Genomic DNA, 18,334 nt, shown 5'->3' with positions numbered 1-18,334 from the left:
CAGGCTTCCCCGTGAGTAGGAGGGCTTCTGGAAAGACCAAAACCACCCCGACCAAGGCCGGCCACCCTCTCCCACACTCAGAAGCACCTAACTATCCAGACCTCCCCAAATAGCCCTCCACTCCTCCCAACCCACACTCCAGTGGGAGAAAGGAAATTTTTACCAATTTTTCCAGGAGGGCTCAAGCTGCTCCATCCTCAGGACCTTCCACTTGATTTTGCCCGTCTCAAACTATCCACAGTGAGGAGTCCCTACCCCTGGACTCCGGGGGCTGGGAGAGCTGCAGGGGGAGGGGAGACCTCATCTTGGACACCCACCCCCAGCCAGCCACCCCCAAAGCAAGATCCCTGAGCCAACACTCCACAGAGGAGGCATGACTGGTGGTAATACAAGTCTTTAAAACAAAAATACAGGGACACCTGGATGGCTCAGTGGTTAAGCATCTGCCTTCGGCTCAGGTTGTAATCCCAGAGTGCCAGGATCGAGTCCCACATCAGGCTTCCTGCATGGAGCCTGCTTCTCTCTCCACCTGTCTCTGCCTCTCTCTGTATTTCATAAATAAATAAATAAAATGTTTAAAAATAAACAAACAAAAATACAGCGGTTCACAGACTGGGTAAGGCAAGGGAGGTCCGTTCTTAGGAAATACCTCAGAGAAATGACATCTGAGACCTGATGGAGAGAGAGGACAAGCAAGTGCAAAGGCCCTGAGGTGGGAAGAGCAAGGCCAGCGCAAAGGGAAGGTAAGAGGGTGGGGCGAAGGAGGAAGAAGTCCTAAAATACCGGTGCTGAGCACTTCACATGATTCATCTATCCATCCCCCCAAATCACAAAGGAATTACTAGTACTTTATCCCAACTTTGCAGATAAAGAAACTGAGGCACTGATTTAAAATCTCCCAGGGTCACACAGCCAGTCAGCAGGGTGGTTGGAATCCAAACCCCAAGGCTGGATCCAGAGGCCATGTGCTCTAACTACTGCACAAACTGCCCTGGCAGCCAGGGCCAGACCACGGGGCTTACCTGGAGACCCTGGAACACCCTGGTTTGAAGCTGTGCATGAAATAGGAAGCCTCGGGGAGCTCTGATCTGACTCACAGCATTAGAACACCCAGGCTGCTGTGTGGGGACAGACTAAAGAGCAGGGTAAAGCAGGGAGCCCATTTAAAAGTGTCTGTAATGACCCCGGCAGAGCTAAAGGTGGTTTGGCAAGGGCAGGAAATGGTGAGAAGGTCGAATCTGCGGTGACAGAGAGAAGCGAAGGAGACTCCAGAATTTGAGCAACAAGAGGGAAGGAGCAGTCATCACCCACGACAGGGACAGCTGAGGGTCATGGTAAGTCATGGTGAGGTGCTCAGAAACGTCAGGGAGGGATGTGGAGACACAGCAGCCAGGGCCGACCCCACCATCAGGCTCCTGTATTTCCCCACCTCGGTCTCCTGGGTCTCCTGCCCTGGGACTCCCAGCTCAGAGTGTCTGGTCTGGACAAGCTGCTAAAGGGAAGAGAAGGGAGGAAGAGAGGGTGGGAGGAGCCTGTCCCGGCTCCAGGCCTCTCTGCAGTGAGGCCCCATGGCAGAAGGTTCAGGGAGTGGGCCGGCTGTGCAACCCTGGACAGGGTGTACACCTTCCTGGGTCCCGAGCCTCATCAGGAAAATGGAGCCGAGACCTCTCCCTCAAGGCAGGATTAAGGATGAAGGATGACCGAGTAGGTAAAGAGGGCCCAGCACAAGAAGCTGGCTGGTTTCCGTTCTGTCCTTTTACCCCTATCTCGATCTGGAATTCCTTATACCCAAGCCAGAAAGTTCAGGCAGCCTCTCCTACCCAGTCCCCACCCTGCCCCACCCTCTCACCCCCCAACCCACACATGCCTTCCTTGGTGCCTGCCACCGAGTGGACCTACTCCCGGTGACTCACTCAGGCTGAGTGAGTGGTGGACGGCAAACAGCAACCCACGCCACTCCCCTCAGCAGCCTCCCCCACCCCACAGCTCTGCAGGGACCCTGCAAGCCACCTCCTTACCCCTGCCGGCCAGCTTTTTTATTTTTTTATTTTTTTTTTTATAAATATTTTTTAAATTTATTTATGATAGTCACAGAGAGAGAGAGAGAAAGAGAGGCAGAGACACAGGCAGAGGGAGAAGCAGGCTCCATGCACCGGGAGCCCAACATGGGACTCGATCCCGGGTCTCCAGGATCGCGCCCTGGGCCAAAGGCAGGCGCCAAACCACTGCGCCACCCAGGGATCCCGGGCCAGCTTTTTTAGTTAAGAGGGGGAAATGTTAGATCCCGCAGAAACCAAACAGCAGCTAAGGTTACAGTTCCTCTTAGGAACAGCAGCCACCATCAAGAGCCCTGACATTCCTGGCATGGAGCCTGGAATACAGCCCCCTCCACGAAGAGGTCCAGAGAAGGCTCCCAGGAGGGGCGTATGAGCAACACAGGGCCTCCTGTCGTGCTGGGTGGGGCCTGCAGAGGGCAGGAACAATCCCTCACCCTTGGCCCAGCACCCAACACCACCTGTTCCGAGATGTCAGCACAACCACCTCCAGAGCCACTATCCACCCCACCTGTCTCCTCCATGCAAGTGTGGGTGTTATTCTCAGCCCTGGGCTCAAGGACGGAGGCCATCAACGGAGGGGTGGGATCTGCCCCTCCAGTGGGTTGCCTCCCACAGGCCCCTCATTAGCTGCTTCCTTACCTCAGTGGGCGAGCAGTCTGTGTAGAAGAGCAACAAAGCACAGGCCCAGCCCACAGCCCAGCAGGGCACACAGCCGGGGCCAGGAGAAAAGGTGAAGGCCTTGCCAGAACCCACCACCATTTGGACCAAGAAAGGCCAGCCTGGAGCATCCACAGTCTCCACCAGGAAACCCTACTTCCTTAATAATGCCAGCCCACGCTGGCCTTTCACATCACCTCTTCCAGGCAGCCTTCCTTCCCTGACTCCATCCCAGCCACAGGGACTCTCACTTGCCCGACTGATGCCCCTTTGCATATGTCTGTTCCTTTCAGAGAAGTTGGACCTAACTATGCCAACAGGTCATTCATTTGTTTCACCAACTGGAATCCTCCATGTCCACATCTGTGAAACTGTTAACTATTAAAGAGTACTTAGGGGCACCTGGGTGTCTCAGTAGTTGAGCATCTGCCTTTGGCCCAGCGCCTGATCCTGGAGTCCCAGGTCTGAGTTCCACATCGGGCTCCCTGCATGGAGCCTGCTTCTCTCTCTGCCTTTGTCTCTGCCTCTTTCTGTGTGTCTCTCATGAATAAATAAATCAAATATTTTAAAAAATAAAACAAAGAGTACTTAAAGGAGATAAGATATGGGATATTTTTTCCAAATACAGTATCACCACTATTTTGGCTATCGTTGTTATTTTGTTACTCAGAGGAGTCAATGCCCACAATCACCTTTCAATAGTTCCCACCCAGTCTGGCCCAACAAAGTGCAGACAAGTACACACAGCCCAGCAGTCCCGGCCCCCACACTCACTCCCAGCTCTCATCTGCCTGAGAGCTGTGCTCACCTCCCTGCCTCCGCCCTGGACTGTCCACAAGTCCCCAGGACCTGTAAGGGCACCCCACAGGGACCCCCAACTTCACAGACAGGGGATCAATGGGTAAGGACCAGCTGGTTGAGTGCTCCCCAGCGTACCAGGGCTAGTTCCACTGCATTTCACTAGTGGAGGCAGGGGGAGATTTGGGAAGGCACTGGAGGGGAAGGGGTATCTGACCACCTGGTAACCCGGTCATCCGGTCGAGAGTGAGAGCTGGGGGAGGGGAAATAAGTGGGACCACCATCCATCACATGTCTGCCTCTGGCAGATGGAATGAATATTCAGGGGCCAGGACAGGCTTTTCCAGGCTTCCTTCTGCTGATCCTGCATCCTGTTTTTCTGTGCATCTGGAGGGGGAGGTTAGAGAAAGAGGGTGGGCGAGGGGCAGACTGAAGGGGAAGGCACCTCCCCCCCAAGCTCGGCAGACAGAGGAGGTCAGTGCACAGGAGCAGAGGCCTGGAGGCCTCACTGGCTCGGGAACAGCTCAGGGGAATGATGTGGGGCCACCAGAGGCCTGGCAGGTCAGCACTTTTCAGGTCTCAGGGTCCTACCTCTACCATCAAAGGAGGGAGGTGAGGACCAGGTGAGCAGGAAAGGCCTGTCCTTCTGGGCTTCCCAGGCCTCATGCAGACATCAGCCCTGGAGCCCCTGTCTCACCACCTAAGGAGGGACCCAGGGATCTGGCCCACACTCCTCCACATAACACATTCAGGCTCCCACCAAAGGCTGTTAACAGTGAGGGCAAGGAAGGGTCGCAGAAACTCCCAAAATCACAGCAAACACCAGAACACCTTGTATGCCTGCTGGGGAGGAGTTCATGCCTACCTGCCCTTCTTCCCCTGGGGCCTTCTTACCCAGGAAACAATTCAACATGAAGGGGAAGCTGAACGGCCAGACAGTTACCAATTCTTTTTAGAAAAAAAATTTTTAAATCATGGTAATGTGCCAAATGAGGCACACAGGAAAGATCAGAGTGGGACAAAGCGTGGGGATGGACACCTCACCCCAGATTCTGAAGGTCAGCCCCTGACCATCCCATGCTACAGCTCTGGACACTTCTGGATCATCTAAAAGCTGCTAAGAGATTCTGTTGCCTGCAGGGAAAGGCGAGCAGGGTGAGAGAGCTGAAAGGGTGGGAAGTGAAGGGGGGTCCATGTTGTCACCCAGCCCCCACCCCCATGAGCCCTCTCCAGGAATGCCTCCTCCCTTCCTCCTCGGAGACCTCAGGCTCATTATCTAGATTAGATTACAAGCTGGGCCTGGACTACTGTATCATCAGTGGGCTAGGGCTGGCCTAGACTTGGCCGGAACAACAGGACACACACAGAGTGCAGGGTGCAGTCAAACACCCTATTCCCACCTAAGGCACCTTGGCCACCCCCACTCCAGAGCACAGCTGGGTCTGTGAGCTGACACCCCAACATTTAGCGTCTTGGTGTGAAGTGGAGACACCATCCTCCCATTTAATCCTCACGAATAGGAGAACCGAGGCTCCAGAGAGGATAAGTAACTTGCTCAAGGTCAAGGGCTTGGGAGGAGCAAAGCTGTGATTTGAACCCAGGCCTTCCACCTTGCCACACTAGTTAAGGCACTTTGCAAAACCTTTACCATTGCTTCTGCACTGGAGCCTCACACTCCAACCCACTTAGCATTACACGTCTACTATGTGCAGGTGCCAGGCACAGACTCACCATGGGACCAGCCTCCACCCTCAAAGACTATGGGTCTAACAGGGAAGATAGCTACCCCATTCTATGGAGGAGGAAACCAAAGCAGGAAGGGTTAAGTAGCTGGCTGAAGTCCCAGATAAAAGGCCAGGAGAACAGGAGCTAGAATCCCAGGTCTCGGGGTGTGCTGAGAGCACCTGACTGCCTGGAGGTTTCTCTCTCTGCTGCATTGCTCAGGAGTGGCACTGCGCTGGCTGCAGAATGTGGTGGCAGCCTCCCCATGTCTGTTAGGGTGCACAGCGGGCAGTGTGACCTGTGAGTGCAGTGGCACAAAGTAGGGATGAAGGCTCCGGGTTCTGTCCTGCCACTGACCACGGGCTTCCCAAGGTGCTGACTCAGCTGTTCCTCAAGGTGGCTTCTGCAGTGTCCTGGACCAGCAGTGCCAGGATCAAACATGAAGATGGGGCCCCCCACAGTCCACCAGATCCAGGGCAGGGCCACCCCCAATATCTCCGTGAAGGGCCTGGGGCCCCATTTGGTCGTGGCTTCCTCCAGACCCATGGTCCACCCAACTAGGAGGGCTAAGGGGTCAACATGGGGAAGGCGGGGACATTCTAGCTCAGCCAAGCCACTGCCAGAACAGATTGCTAGAATGTCTTGTGGGGTGGGGAGGGGGAGCAAATAAATAACCCCCGGGCTCAGTTTATGTTTAAGTTTCAAAAAAACAACAGTATTTGGGTCCTGTCCCAGGTTCAGCAAATGCCTCCAATTAATTGTGGATTTTGTTTCTCATTTTAGATCAGTGCTCAGCTCACGCCCTCTGCCATTAGCTCATCCTTAAGTCTCTCCTGTCAGAGGACCCCCAACTCTTTCTTTGTGGGAGGCAGGAGCTATGGTGCCCAAGCTCAGCCCCCTCTTCTACCTTTGGGCTCCCTGAGGAGTACAGATCAGACCAGCTCTGTCCAAATCTGACCCTCTGGGGTCCCTTCACTCCTGGGGACAACCAGGTTCCCCCTTCTCTCATGGAGTTCGTTGGTGGATGCCAGGCTATGAGGAAACCCCAGTACAGTGAATGGCCAGTTCTGCAGCTTCACCTTCTACTCTGACATGCCAGTCTCCTGGGGCAACCACCGGCCAGCTTCATCTTCCCCAACACACACACACACACACCAGGCACAGGCATGTACATGGTCACTTCAGTAGACTCGCCCTAAGAGAGCCTTGCTGGCCTGGCTGGCTCAGTGGGAAGAGCAAGGGACTCCCGACTTCAGGGAGCTGAGTTTAAGCCCCAAGCTGGATGTGGAAATTACTTTAAAAAAAAGAAAAAAGAAAAAGTATCCCCCAACTCTGGATTCAGTGATGGGGGTGGCAGCATCTGTGAACGGCCAACCTATGGCTAAGTCTGAAGACTGGAAGGGAGGAAATCCCAAAGATTCCTGAGCTTCAGTGCTCTCATCTGCCAAATGGAACCATAACCCAGATCTGCCTACCTCACAGGTCAGCGAGACAATGAATCAAATGAAAAAAGGTGGGTGTAGGGGTTGTTCATAAATTGCACAATGCTGCAGAGATAAGATGACTGTTCCCCTGCAGAATCCTCTAGACCCAGCAGGGACACATTTCTGCCACTAGCACTTATAAGAGTCCCAGAGCTCACCTTATCTCACTGAGAGGAGGATCTCATCCTTCTCAATTCCCAGATGGGCACGCTGAGGCTCGGAGGCCCAGCCAGGCCCTTCTGTTGCAGCTCAGGCTCAAATGAATGAATGAATCATGGGAGACCCAGCATCTCTGTCCCATGCTCCATGCCCTTCATCTGGTCCCTGAAAGCACAGCGTACCTGGAACCACCTGTCCTTCCCCTACCTCATTCAATTGGGCTCTGGCTCAGGGGGCTCTGACTTCTGTCCTCCAGGAAATGATACCATTGCTTCCAATTTAGCTTTTTCAGCCAATACAGGAAAAAAGGGGTAGGGGGGAGGTACACCGCAGTTCAATTTCAAGAATCCTGTCATAAGCAAAACAAACAGCCCAAAACACAAAAGCCAGAATGGTCCATACCTGTGGGTTTTCAGGGGCTTCCCCAAGATGCTCCCAGGGAAAAAAAAGCCTGTGTATCAGCGCCCACCAGGGACCAGGCTCCGATCATATCACTTCCTCCTGGGTCCTCTCCACAAGCCCATGGGAACAGGAACCCTCATTCCCATTTACAGAGAAGGAAATGGGGGTGCAGCTTGCCCTGGACCGCAGAGTATGCAAGTGGTCACAGGGGCCACACTTCTTCCTCTCTGTTAGGGCCTGTCTTCCTCCCACACACATCTTTTTTTTTTTTTTTAAGATGTTTATTTATGTATTCATGAGAGACACAGAGAGAGAGGCAGAGACACAGGCAGAGGGAGAAGCAGGCTCCATGCCAGGAACCCGACGAAGAGACTCGACCCCAGGACCCCGGGGTCACAACCTGAGCCAAAGGCAGCTGCTCAACCACTGAGCCACCCAGGCGTCCCACACACATACCTCTTAACCCCTAATCAATCTGTCCTCTGCCTTTGCCCAGCTGCTAGTGTTCCAGGCTCCAGGTTAGCACCCGTATCCACCCACCACCTATATCTGGCCCCAAGATAGTTATCATGTCCTGGCAGAGTGGATGCTATCCCAGAGCACAGAAATAGGGGCGCCATGGTGGATGGGAGTGGGGAGCGGGGCTCCCCTTGAGGGGCCTCTCCCCGCCCAGGTCTCCTGTACCAGGTCTGTCCCTAGTAGCCATTGGTGGGCCCAGGCTCATCCAGGGCTCAGGCATGTTGGCGACAGTCCTGGGGAGAGGCTGAGCTGACCCAGGGTCCAAAGAAAGCAGCAGCAGCTGTTGGAAAAGGGGCTGGTCTGACAAAGGCTGTCCCGTCACCTGATCCCCCTTCTGGCCCCAAGGGCTCTGATGGCTCCTCCAGCCACAGGCCTGAGTGGAAATCCCAACCCGCCTCACCAGCCAGCACCACCCACTGAGCCTCCATTCTACAACATCACCAACATTACTATTCCTGTTGTCCACTCCTCTCCCAGCACTCTCCCAGCACAGCCAAAGGCCCCACCCGCAGGCATGACCCCTTCTCCCCTGAGGGCCCTCCTCCCCGGAGGACCCTCCTCCCCTGAGGGCCCTCTCCTGCTCTGACCAATGGCCTGGCCACAAAGGGCAGGACACAGGGGTACCTTCGAGAGGGGTGAACTGATGCATTGATGGCCTCTCCCAGCTGTTAAACTCTCTAAGCCTAGCAATCACCCCCCGAGTGTCACCTTGGGGCCCCCAAATAAAGAAGCATGTATATATATGAGGTGGGGAGTATAGGATGTTGTGCCTTTCTAGCAAGCCTGGGGAACAGTTATCACCAGCCCCTGTGATCCCAGCCTGAGAGACTGGACTTCAGGATGGCAGCCCTACCCCAGACCCCTAGTGGCACAGATGGATCCTAACCTGGCCAAGCCTGAGGTCATTCCCTCAGGGGACTGACCCTCACACCCAGATCTCCTCCTCTTCCCCAGAAAGCCAGGGGCTCCATCAGCCCTGGATAGTGAGACACCAGGTTCTCGGCTAAGCCCAGTCTAGAAGACAAATTGGCAAATGGCTCAGACAACACACGAGGAAGAAAGGTGAGCAGATTGAGGCACACAGGGGTCTGGGGTCCCTCACAGCCTCCAGGGTCTGCACTTCCCCACCTATCCTTTCAGTCTCGGGCCTCACCCCAACCACCCTCACTCACACACATTCTAGCCACCCCTGACAGGCTGCCAGAAACATCCTTCCCCAACCCCACAACCTATCTCCTCTGCCTTTCAAACCCAGCTCAGGTGCTTCCTCTGAGGAGACTTCCATGATTGGCCAGGCTGGATGAGAAGCTCTTCAGGCACTAGCGTCCCTGCCTCAATCCCTCCCCAGGGCTGTGATGAGCACTGGGAGTTCCCTGAGGACAGGAGCAGGTTCTCTCAGTACCCTCAGCACTTCCGCATGATGGCCCACGGTGGGCAAGCCACAAACAGGAGAATGACAGCCAGGACAAATAAGATCATCACAACCTGACCAAGCTAACTGAATGTAAGTGAGGCATCTGGGGGCACCTGGGTGGCTCAGTGGTTGATCTGCCTTTGGCTCAGGGCATGATCTCAAGGTCCGTATCGAGTCCCACATCGGGCTCCTGCATGGAGCCTGCTTCTCCCTCTGCCTGTGTCTCTGCCTCTCTCTGTCTCTCACGAATAAATAAATAACATCTTTTTTAAAAAAAGTAAGTTTAGCATCTAAAAGGGGCCAGCAGGGACATCCTTAGGAAGCTGCTCTGGGAGCCCCAGCACAGGGAGGCCGCAGGGGCCCAGCAGGAGCAGCTGCAGAGTCCCTCCCTGCAGCCCTGTGGTGGCTGCTGCTGGCAACCGCCCACTCACTCCCAGCCCGTGGGGCTCAGCCTAGAGATGCTGCGGCCTTCACCCTGCAGAGGCAGACACGTCTGCGGCTCACTGCCCTGCTGCAGGGCGGGGGCAGCTCCAGGGCCTGGCTGCCGCCCCAGGCTCAGACACAGCCTGGGAGGCACAAAGGCCCACCCCCAGGGCATCACAGATGGCTCTCTGTGTGCCCCACTGCCTGCAGCTCCAGTTCCCATTCTTGGCCCATGCTGGGGTCCCACTCCCACCCATCTGCTGGGCAGTGGGCATGAAGGTGAGGCCCAGGAAATGGAGGGAAGAAGCCCTGCAAACAGTGGAGCGGAAATGGGTATGAGGGCAATGGCTCACTGGCCGTAATGGTGAAGTCATGGTCCAGCAAACCACATAGACCCCAAGGTCAGCCATCCTGGCATTTCTGCCCCTAAACGCTGTCTCAGGCTGGAAGAAGACTCTGGCAGAGGGCTCAGGACAAGCCCTCTCTCGCATCTGGCCTAAAGCCAGGCAAGGCTGCCCAGCAGGGCCACAGCCCACTCCTGAGAACTGCAGTCTCTGCGCCCAGGCGCTGCAGCCCCAGGCTCAGGGAAGCTCCACCACAGTCCTGGACCATTCTCCTGTGGGAGGTGGTACCTTGCAGCAAGGCCTGAGTCCCTCAGAAAGGCCTATGGCAGGCAGGGATATGAAGGCCTTCCCTGAAGGGCTGAAATCCCACAGCTCCAGCTGCCCTACCCTGAAAACCATCCTGTACCCTGATATCCCAGGGGGTCTCCTGGGCCTCTACCAGCCCTGCCTAAAGAACCCATGTGAGCACTGTGCACTGAGCTGGAGAAGCCACAGCCACTGCAGGAGCAGGACTCAGCCTCACAGAACAGATATTTTAGGGGGCCTGCACCAGACGACCACGGGTCACACTCAAGCTGGACCCACAAGAGCTGCCTTCCCACTCCACAGAGCCAGTCCACAGGTGTGGGCAACAAGCTCCCCAGGGGCAGCGGGTCCCAGACTAGATTCCACTCCAGCAAAAGACTTCTGTGTTTGCCAGTGCATGTGTGTGTGTGGCCAGTTGCACGACTATTTCCTCCCCAAGAACATTTTTAAAAAATAGTAGTAACATCACTTTATAAAAGAAACACTGTTGCAACAACATAAACAAAAGGAGACAAACTCTCCTAATAAAGAGGGTTTCTTTATCCTGAATGAACTGGATGCAGCTTTTATTTTTGGGAAAACACACTCACATACACACCACATTACCTCATCTGTCCTCATTGGCTTGCACAAACTCTTGTGTTAGATGGCATCCAGAAACCTCTGGCTGTCCCCTCACCCTACACACCCCGAAAGGGTAAAGGTCACATCTAGGTAAGGATCCAGTGGGGGACAAGGGCCCTCAAATCTCATTTCATGGGGGAGGAAGGTCTTGGGGACCCAAATCTGTCAGTTGATCAGGAAGAGACAACACCTTCTTGGTCAGGAGGGATCAGGAGGGGTCATTAGAGATTCGCACTTCATTTGCATGGCTCCCCAAAGACACAGTAGGTAAGCCAGACAGTTGACCAGGAGAGCCCACGGGCAAGCCACACGACTGCTCAGCCTCAGTTTCTTCCAATTGTTCAGTGGGAATCATCATGACCTCACCTGGTTGCAGTGGGGATGAGAATTTCTGCTGAGCACCTGCACACAGAAGGTACACAATAAACCACGGCTGTGGGACACCTGATGGCTCAGCGGTTAAGCTTTCAGCTCACGGCATGATCCTAGAATTCAGGGATCGAGTCCCACAGCAGGCTCCCCTCAGGGGAGCCCCTGCTCCCTCTGCCTATGTCTCTGCCTCTCTCTCTCATGAATAAATAAATAAAGCCTTTAAAAAAACAACAAAACAAAACAATACCCACGGCGGTTATTATTAAGTTAATATTTGACAAAGGCTTCCCTTAGAGCAAGAAGAGTCTGCCTTTCCATTTTCACCTGCCCAGCCCTGACCCGTCAGCCCTCAGCATACAGCCAGCTTTGCTCCCCCATCCACAAGTGGGTGGCCTCTTTGGGAGGTGGTAGCCTCTTTGGGGAGGCCCCAGGAGCTCCAGGGCCAGCCAGTTCCCATGAGTACCCCTTCCAGGGCGCAAGACCAGCTCCTTTGGGGAATGATGAGCCCTGCTTGTGTCCACTTAACCTGCACAGCAGGCCGCATGGCACGTGCCACTTCTATCAGGTGAGGAAACAGGTTCAGAGAGGTCAACGAGACTTGCCCAAGGGCAGTAATGCCTGTGGAGCAATCCAAACCCAGCTTTCTAAAAAGTCTTACAAGTGCCTGTGCGCCATCTGCGGTGTCTCCCTCTTCCTCCTTCAGGGACCCTCCTGTCCTCCCCATCCTACATCCTACAACTGGAGCCCCTGCCCGGCCTCCTCCAAGCTGCCCGGGCCAGTCCTCTGTCAGTGCCTTGCTGGGTGGTTTTAGCATTGGCATCCTCTTCTTTGTACTTTTAATTCCAAAAGGAGACTTGTCAAAGAGGCTTTAGAAAAACACAACATATCAGGGTGACATCCAATAGCAAGCCTTCCTCCCCCAGGTGCCCTCTCACCTGGAGACCAGAAGCTGCCACTCAGAATCCATGGAGGAAAAGTGAAAGACCACCTCCTGCTTCATTACTGCCAGCATGGTTGTTTCTTTACCAGCTCCTCCCCACCCTCCCACCTAGAATGTCAGCTCCCTGAGGGTGGGGTTTGGTTTTGTTCAGCCCTGTACCCCGGTCCCTAGAATAGTGCCCAGCACATAGTGGGTATTTGGGGTTCATTTCATGGATAAAAAAATGAATAAGCAAACTCCCAACACTTAACTGATGGCCAAAGTAAAGAAGCCCAGAGAGAAGGGAGAAACTTACCCAGAGCCACTGGGTTTATGTGTAAGGTGAGTTAAGATTCACTCCAGAACTGTCTGATTCCCTCCCCTGCTACAGGTTGCCCCTGTACACACACACACACACACACCACCACCACCACCACCACCACTACCACCACCACTACCACCACAACCACCCGGGGACTGGGACATCATAAGCCCTGATCAGCTAAGGGCTCAGCAGGGATTAGCTGTCTATACAGGCCTGTAATGGACACTCACAGGGAGAGGGGTGGGAAAAAGGCCTAGGCAGGGACGGCGGGCTCCAGAGTGGCTTCATTGTACTGCCCTGCCCCACAGGGCTGGCATTTAGTGAGCACTGGCTGTGCGCTGGGCACTGTCCAAGGCTTTACTCCCCAAAACAAACACATGCAGAGGAAACATTATTGCCCCAATTTACACATGAAGGTCCTGCACCTTGCCCAAGGTTTTGGCTAGATGGGGAAACTGAGGACTGCCTGCCTGCCAAGAACATGTGTGTTGTCTCTCCAACATGACCTTGTAGTCGTTTCTCCTGTGGTGGGAAAGAGGCCTAATGCTGAGGGTAGGACCCAGGGATTCCAGAACATGATGGAAACAGAACCATGCAAGACTTGGTGTTGGGTTAAGGCAAGAGGGAGAGGCAAAAGCATTGTCTTCACATTGTCCAAGTCCCTTGCAAGGGACAAGCTGGATCAAGACTGCGTAGTCCAGGGATGCCTGGGTGGCTCAGTGGTTGAGCATCTACCATCAGCTCAGGTTGTGATCCTGGGGTCCTGGGATCAAGTTCCACATCAGGCTCCCCACCTGGAGCCTGTTCTCTCTCTGCCTGTGTCTTTGTCTCTGTGTTTCTCATGAAAAAATAAATAAAATAAAATAAAATAAAATAAAATAAAATAAAATAAAATAAAATAAAATACTGCCTAGTCCAGGGGTAGGGACCTGGCCGGCTGCCAGAAGTCGGAGATGGGAAAGGGGCTCCTGAAGGGGTCATCTGTGGGGAAGGGAGAAGAATCCAAACTGTGGCTTCTCTGAGAATCCAAGAGATATACAGATTTCCCCATACGACTTGATCAAATCTGGCCCAAAGCTACCACCCAGCCACCTCTTACCACTCCCAACACAGCCTGTTCCTTTTTTTCAAGTGAACAGGTGGTCTCCTGTGCTCATTCTCACCCCACATGTTGGCTCACATGGATCCTCCCAGAACACCTCCATGCCCCATGCAACCCAGTCAGCACACCCTTCTCTGCAGGCCCCTGGGCAAAACAGCCTTTGCCTCATTCTGAGTCCTGGCACAAGCCAGCAGACTCTACCGAGTGGGGATTCAGCTCATCCCTGGGCCCCAGCCCAGCCAGGGCCCACTGGAGCTCAGGGAAGTCTGGAGTCTATGTCTCCAACCTCTCCATGCCCACATTCCTTAGCCAAATGTCCCCTGAGTCCCCACAGACACCCTACCATTGATGATGCCTGGCTCAGAAACCTCCCCTCCAGCAGGCAAGGTGAACCATCTCTACCAATAACTCGGGTTCAAGGAGAAGCTGCTCTGGGGGTAGAGAGCACAAAAGCCATGTGCAAGCTCAGAGGAAAGAGACACGGATCAAGGAGATAGAGAGAGGCCAAGGAAAAGGTGCCATTGGGTGAGATGTGGGCACAGACAAGAGACAGGGACAGGAAGCATCCTCAGATGCCCAGGGACAGAGAGAGAGACACCAGGATGAGGAGAAATGCAGAATACAGGGGGAAAGGACCAACTTTTGGCTGCGGCCTGGGGAAGCAGGGAGGTAAGAGGAGCCTGGAGCCTCACAGGCCCTCCTGCAGACCCAGATGGGCCCCACTCCCAGGGCACCTGCTATTCTATGTGGTCGGCTCCTCTTAAGGCTGCTGTGAGGGTAAGGATTGGTTGTACAGGCCTGGCTCCAGCTGAGGCTGGTAGGGCTACTTTGTTAGGAGACCTTGACCACCCGACAAGCATGGTGCCATCAGGGCCATGTGTCAGGGTCCTATAAATAACTGCCATTGCACCTTTCTTCTGGTGAGCCCTGGGCCCTGCCCCCTCCCAGCTGGGCCTCCCCACTCCCAGCTGGCTCAGGGAGTCAGAAAGAGTACACACTCCCACCCTCCACGCTCCCCACTCCCCCCCACCCCCCCCACCCCCCCCCCCCCCCCGCCACCCCACGCCACAGCCTTCTTCCTTGTGCTTATCATCAGCCCAGCTTTGGCCTCCCTCAAGTACGCATGCTCCATGAGTGAGGACTCCTAAGCAGTAGGCCTCAGGCGCAAGGGCCAGCAGGCCAGATTCCACTCCCACCCAGCTGTCCCTTCTGCCCCACCTGCCCCTCCCCCAAGGGGCCCAGCAGGCCAACCTCTAATCCTCTGTCATCTGACCCAGGCTCCACCCTACATTGGCTCTGCCCAGCCACCCTACTGAGGCCCAAAAATGGACAGAGTCATTTACAGAGGGTCCAATGAGCCAAATGCAATAGGAAGATGACCTCATGACCCCCCCAGCCCCAGCTCCAGGCACACGCTCTGCACCCCAGGACTCTGAGGCAGCCAGGTACTAGGAGGCAAGCAGTGCTCAGACCCTGATGACCCTTCCAATACACTCTCATGCCTCCTCACAGCCAGAGGCCATGGGACCTTACAAAAGTAGGCTGCACAGCAATCAGAGCCATGCACACCCCGCTCCCCACTGCACCCTGGGCTCAGCCCAGGACCAGGCACACAGCACATGTCCAAGGCAGGATTTGCTGAACTTGGGGAAAAAAGAGAAGCATGCAGCACAAATCAGCCCACCCCCAGGCCTGCATCAGGGCTCCCAAAGCCAAGCCCCTAAATGCACTTGTTTGTCCATAAACAGTCACTCCACACCTGCACTGGCCGGGGCCACACACACAGACCTGCCCTCCCATCAGGGGGAGCACCCAGAAGAGGGATACAGGGGTGGGAGGAGGATGAGATGGGTATTGCCCAGCCAAGACCCACGGAGAGACGCGCTAGGCTGGGGACATAAGAGAACTGGCTCCACAGGCACCAGAGGGCAAGCCTTTCTTGACACAGTCACCCTCTGAACCCTGGTGGATATTTGGGCTGTGGGGAGACGCAGGTAACTGGGAAAGAAGAAAAGGAGAGACGAGGCCCCCCTACCTATGCGGATAATATCCAGGTCCTGCACCAAGGGTCCTGCTTGTCCCTGGTCAGGAAATGCCCTCCTGTGGCAACACAACTGGAATCGTCCTCATGACACACTGATCTGGCCGAGGCAGGGTGGGGACAGGGGCAGGGGTGCCCGTGAGACCGGTGGCAATGGGAATTAGATGGGGTCCTGAACACTGCCAGAAGATGCTGCAGGGGCAGCTCTCAATCCAGGCTGCACCAGACTCTGAACCATAGGAGGGCAAAGGGGAGAGGTTGGTGTGCACTGGGGCATCAGGCTTCCCCGAACGGGCTGCAGCAGGGTCCTGAAGGAAGCCTGCTCTCTGGCTTTGCGTACCCCTAAACAACCCGAGTCTGTTGGAGCCCAGGCTTGGGCAGGGCCAGCCCCGGACCAAGGCCAGCGTCCACGGCTGACCAGCTGTCAGCTAACTGCCCATGCCCTGGAACAGGAGCTGAAGAGGGAGGGGTGGCAGCTCTGTGGGGTCAGTGATGACACACTGCCACTTAAAAGGAAGAGACACAGCTCATGCCTACAGCCCCTGAAATGAGTGAAAGAGGCCACTGGAGAGACAAGGCAACCAGGGCAAAGGAGATACCCAAAGAGCAAAGGGGAGCAGGAGAGGAGTAGGACATCAGTGGAGTGGGGGCAGGGACTCGGCTAACCTTCTGCTTCCCATTCATCTTCCTCAGCTCCTGAGGAGCAGGAAGTCGGCTAAGCCCAGGGCTAAACCCAGAGCTGCCGGCTCCAGGCACCTAGATGGATTACCCAGTCCTGGGCGGGAGGGGGGTGGAGGAAGCAAGGGCAGCAGCACCGCCCCCCCCCCCCAACAGGGGCGCTTATTGAAGCCCTCCCAGCCCCCAGGCAGCAATCTGCGCTGCTCTAATCCCTCCTGCAGCCCGGGGCAGGGCGGGGGGGGGGGGGGGGGGGGGGCGGTGTACAGCTGCCGGGGCAGGCCAGGTCTGGAGCCTGGCGGAGGGTCCTACCCTCCACCACACCCACCCATCTCCTTAGCCTGGGACTTCAAGGATGAGCAGCTGGGCACTTAGGGAGGCTCTGAGGAAGCTCTGGTCGCTGCCCCCTCCCATCACGTGGCTGCATCCTTAGGGAGCCCGCAGGTCTCAGCTGCAAAAGTCCTTGTTTATCAACAGCCGCAGACGGGCAGGAGCAGGCTGGCCGGTCCCCGGGTTCCCACTCTCGGCCGAGCATCGCGCGACAGAGAGGGAGGCTCCGCTGGGGGGCCCAGGGGGGACCACCCGGCTGGAGCACAGATTCTGCAATCCTTGATTTCAGAGTCCGAGTCGGCAGGGGAAGTGGCGTCAGCGGCTGGCGTGATCCAATTCAATGAACCAGAGGTGGCAAGGGATGGAAAGCGGAGCCGTGCGCCCCCCGCCCCCACACTGCATTTCCTGCGCTGTCAGGGTGCCCCGCGAAGCCTGGCTCCATCCCCCACCCCTGCGCCCGCGGCCGCTGGCTCCGGGCACTGAGGGGTCGGGTTTCCTACGGCGCCCTCCGCGCCCCGGGGGGGCCTAGCTCCCCGCGCAGGTGGGGGGCTCCACCGCCGGAGCCTCCACCCCCTCCCCGGCCGCCGGAAACGCGAAGCCCCGGCTGGGACTAGGCACTTCCCCGAGGGGCGCGCGGTCTGCGCTCCCCGGGGGCCCGGCCGGAGTGTCCAGGCCGCGGGCACCTCTCAGGAAAGGAAACCCGATCCGTGCCGCGGCCGGCGGGGACGCGCGGTGGAGACACGGGCGGGGAGGGGCGGCGGCGCAGGACGCGCCCGGAGGCCTGGGGCGGGCGCGCTGGCCCCCGACGGCTGAGGGCAGCCTGGGGACTCCGGGGCGCGGCCGGCCCGGGGGCGCAGGGGCAGGCTCCGTCCGCCAGCGCCAGCGCCAGCGCCCGCCCCGCCTGCCGGGCCCGCCGGGCCGGGGGACTAGGGGCCCGCGTCGCCGCCCAGCTTCGGGGCCCTCGGCCTCGGGCGGGACTCGCCGGACCCGGCGCGGGGAGAGGAGCGGGGGCCGCCCCTTTTCTGCAGGCTGACGGGGCAGACACAGAGCCGGGGCGGGGGGTGACGCGACAGCTGCGCCCCGTCCTGCCCCGCTGGGGGTGGGGGCGCCGAAGACGCGGGCCGAGAGGCGCCCGGGCGCTGCGAGCGCAGGCCCCGGACCCCCGGAGGCCCCGGCAGCGGCCGGCCGAGGCGACAGCGCCTGGCCCCGGGGAGGCCCAGCCGCGGGGTCGGGGGTGCGCGAGGTGGCCCGGCCCGCCCGAGGCCGGGGATCGGCTCGCTCACCTTCTCCTGCGCGCGCGTGAGCTTCTTCTGCACGTTGCTGGCGATCTTCCCCGCCGTCACCCCCTTGCTGCCCATCTCGGCCATCGCGGCTCCGGCCTCGCCCGGCGGCGGGCGCCGATCTGCCAGCCCCGACCCCGGCCCCGGCCCCGGCCCCGGCCCCGGCCCCTGCCCCGGTCCCTGCCCCGGCCCCGGCCCCCGCCCCGGCCCGGCCCGGCTCTCGTCCACACCGCGCGCCCGGCAGCCGAGCGGACCGACTGAGGCGGAGCGTGCGCCCAGCCAGCGAGCGTGCGGCCGAGCGACGCGGGGACCCGGAGGGGCGGGCCGGGGGCGGGGCAGGGAGGCGGGGCCGGGCCTCGGGCTGGGTCGGCGCCCCCCGCC

At 57.3% G+C, this 18,334-nt stretch overlaps 1 protein-coding gene across 28 annotated transcripts in view; it reads right to left on the bottom strand.

The window, feature by feature from the left end:
- The window catches only part of BIN1 (bridging integrator 1), a 52,769-nt gene extending 34,654 nt beyond the window's left edge, over nucleotides 1–18,115 (bottom strand). For 27 of the 28 annotated variants that reach the window (XM_072788777.1, XM_072788785.1, XM_072788784.1 and 24 more), the window contains exon 1: nucleotides 17,957–18,115. In XM_072788777.1, the coding sequence (XP_072644878.1) occupies nucleotides 17,957–18,040 (84 nt within the window). In that variant the 5' untranslated portion in view covers nucleotides 18,041–18,115. The remainder of the gene's footprint in view (nucleotides 1–17,956) is intronic. The other variant, XM_072788789.1, reaches the window with a different exon arrangement.
- Between the last annotated feature and the right edge of the window lie 219 nt (nucleotides 18,116–18,334).

Source organism: Canis lupus, chromosome 20 (genome assembly GCF_048164855.1).
Source record: "Canis lupus baileyi chromosome 20, mCanLup2.hap1, whole genome shotgun sequence".
Classification (NCBI taxonomy): domain Eukaryota; kingdom Metazoa; phylum Chordata; class Mammalia; order Carnivora; family Canidae; genus Canis; species Canis lupus.
This window is presented reverse-complemented; position numbering and strand designations above follow the sequence as displayed.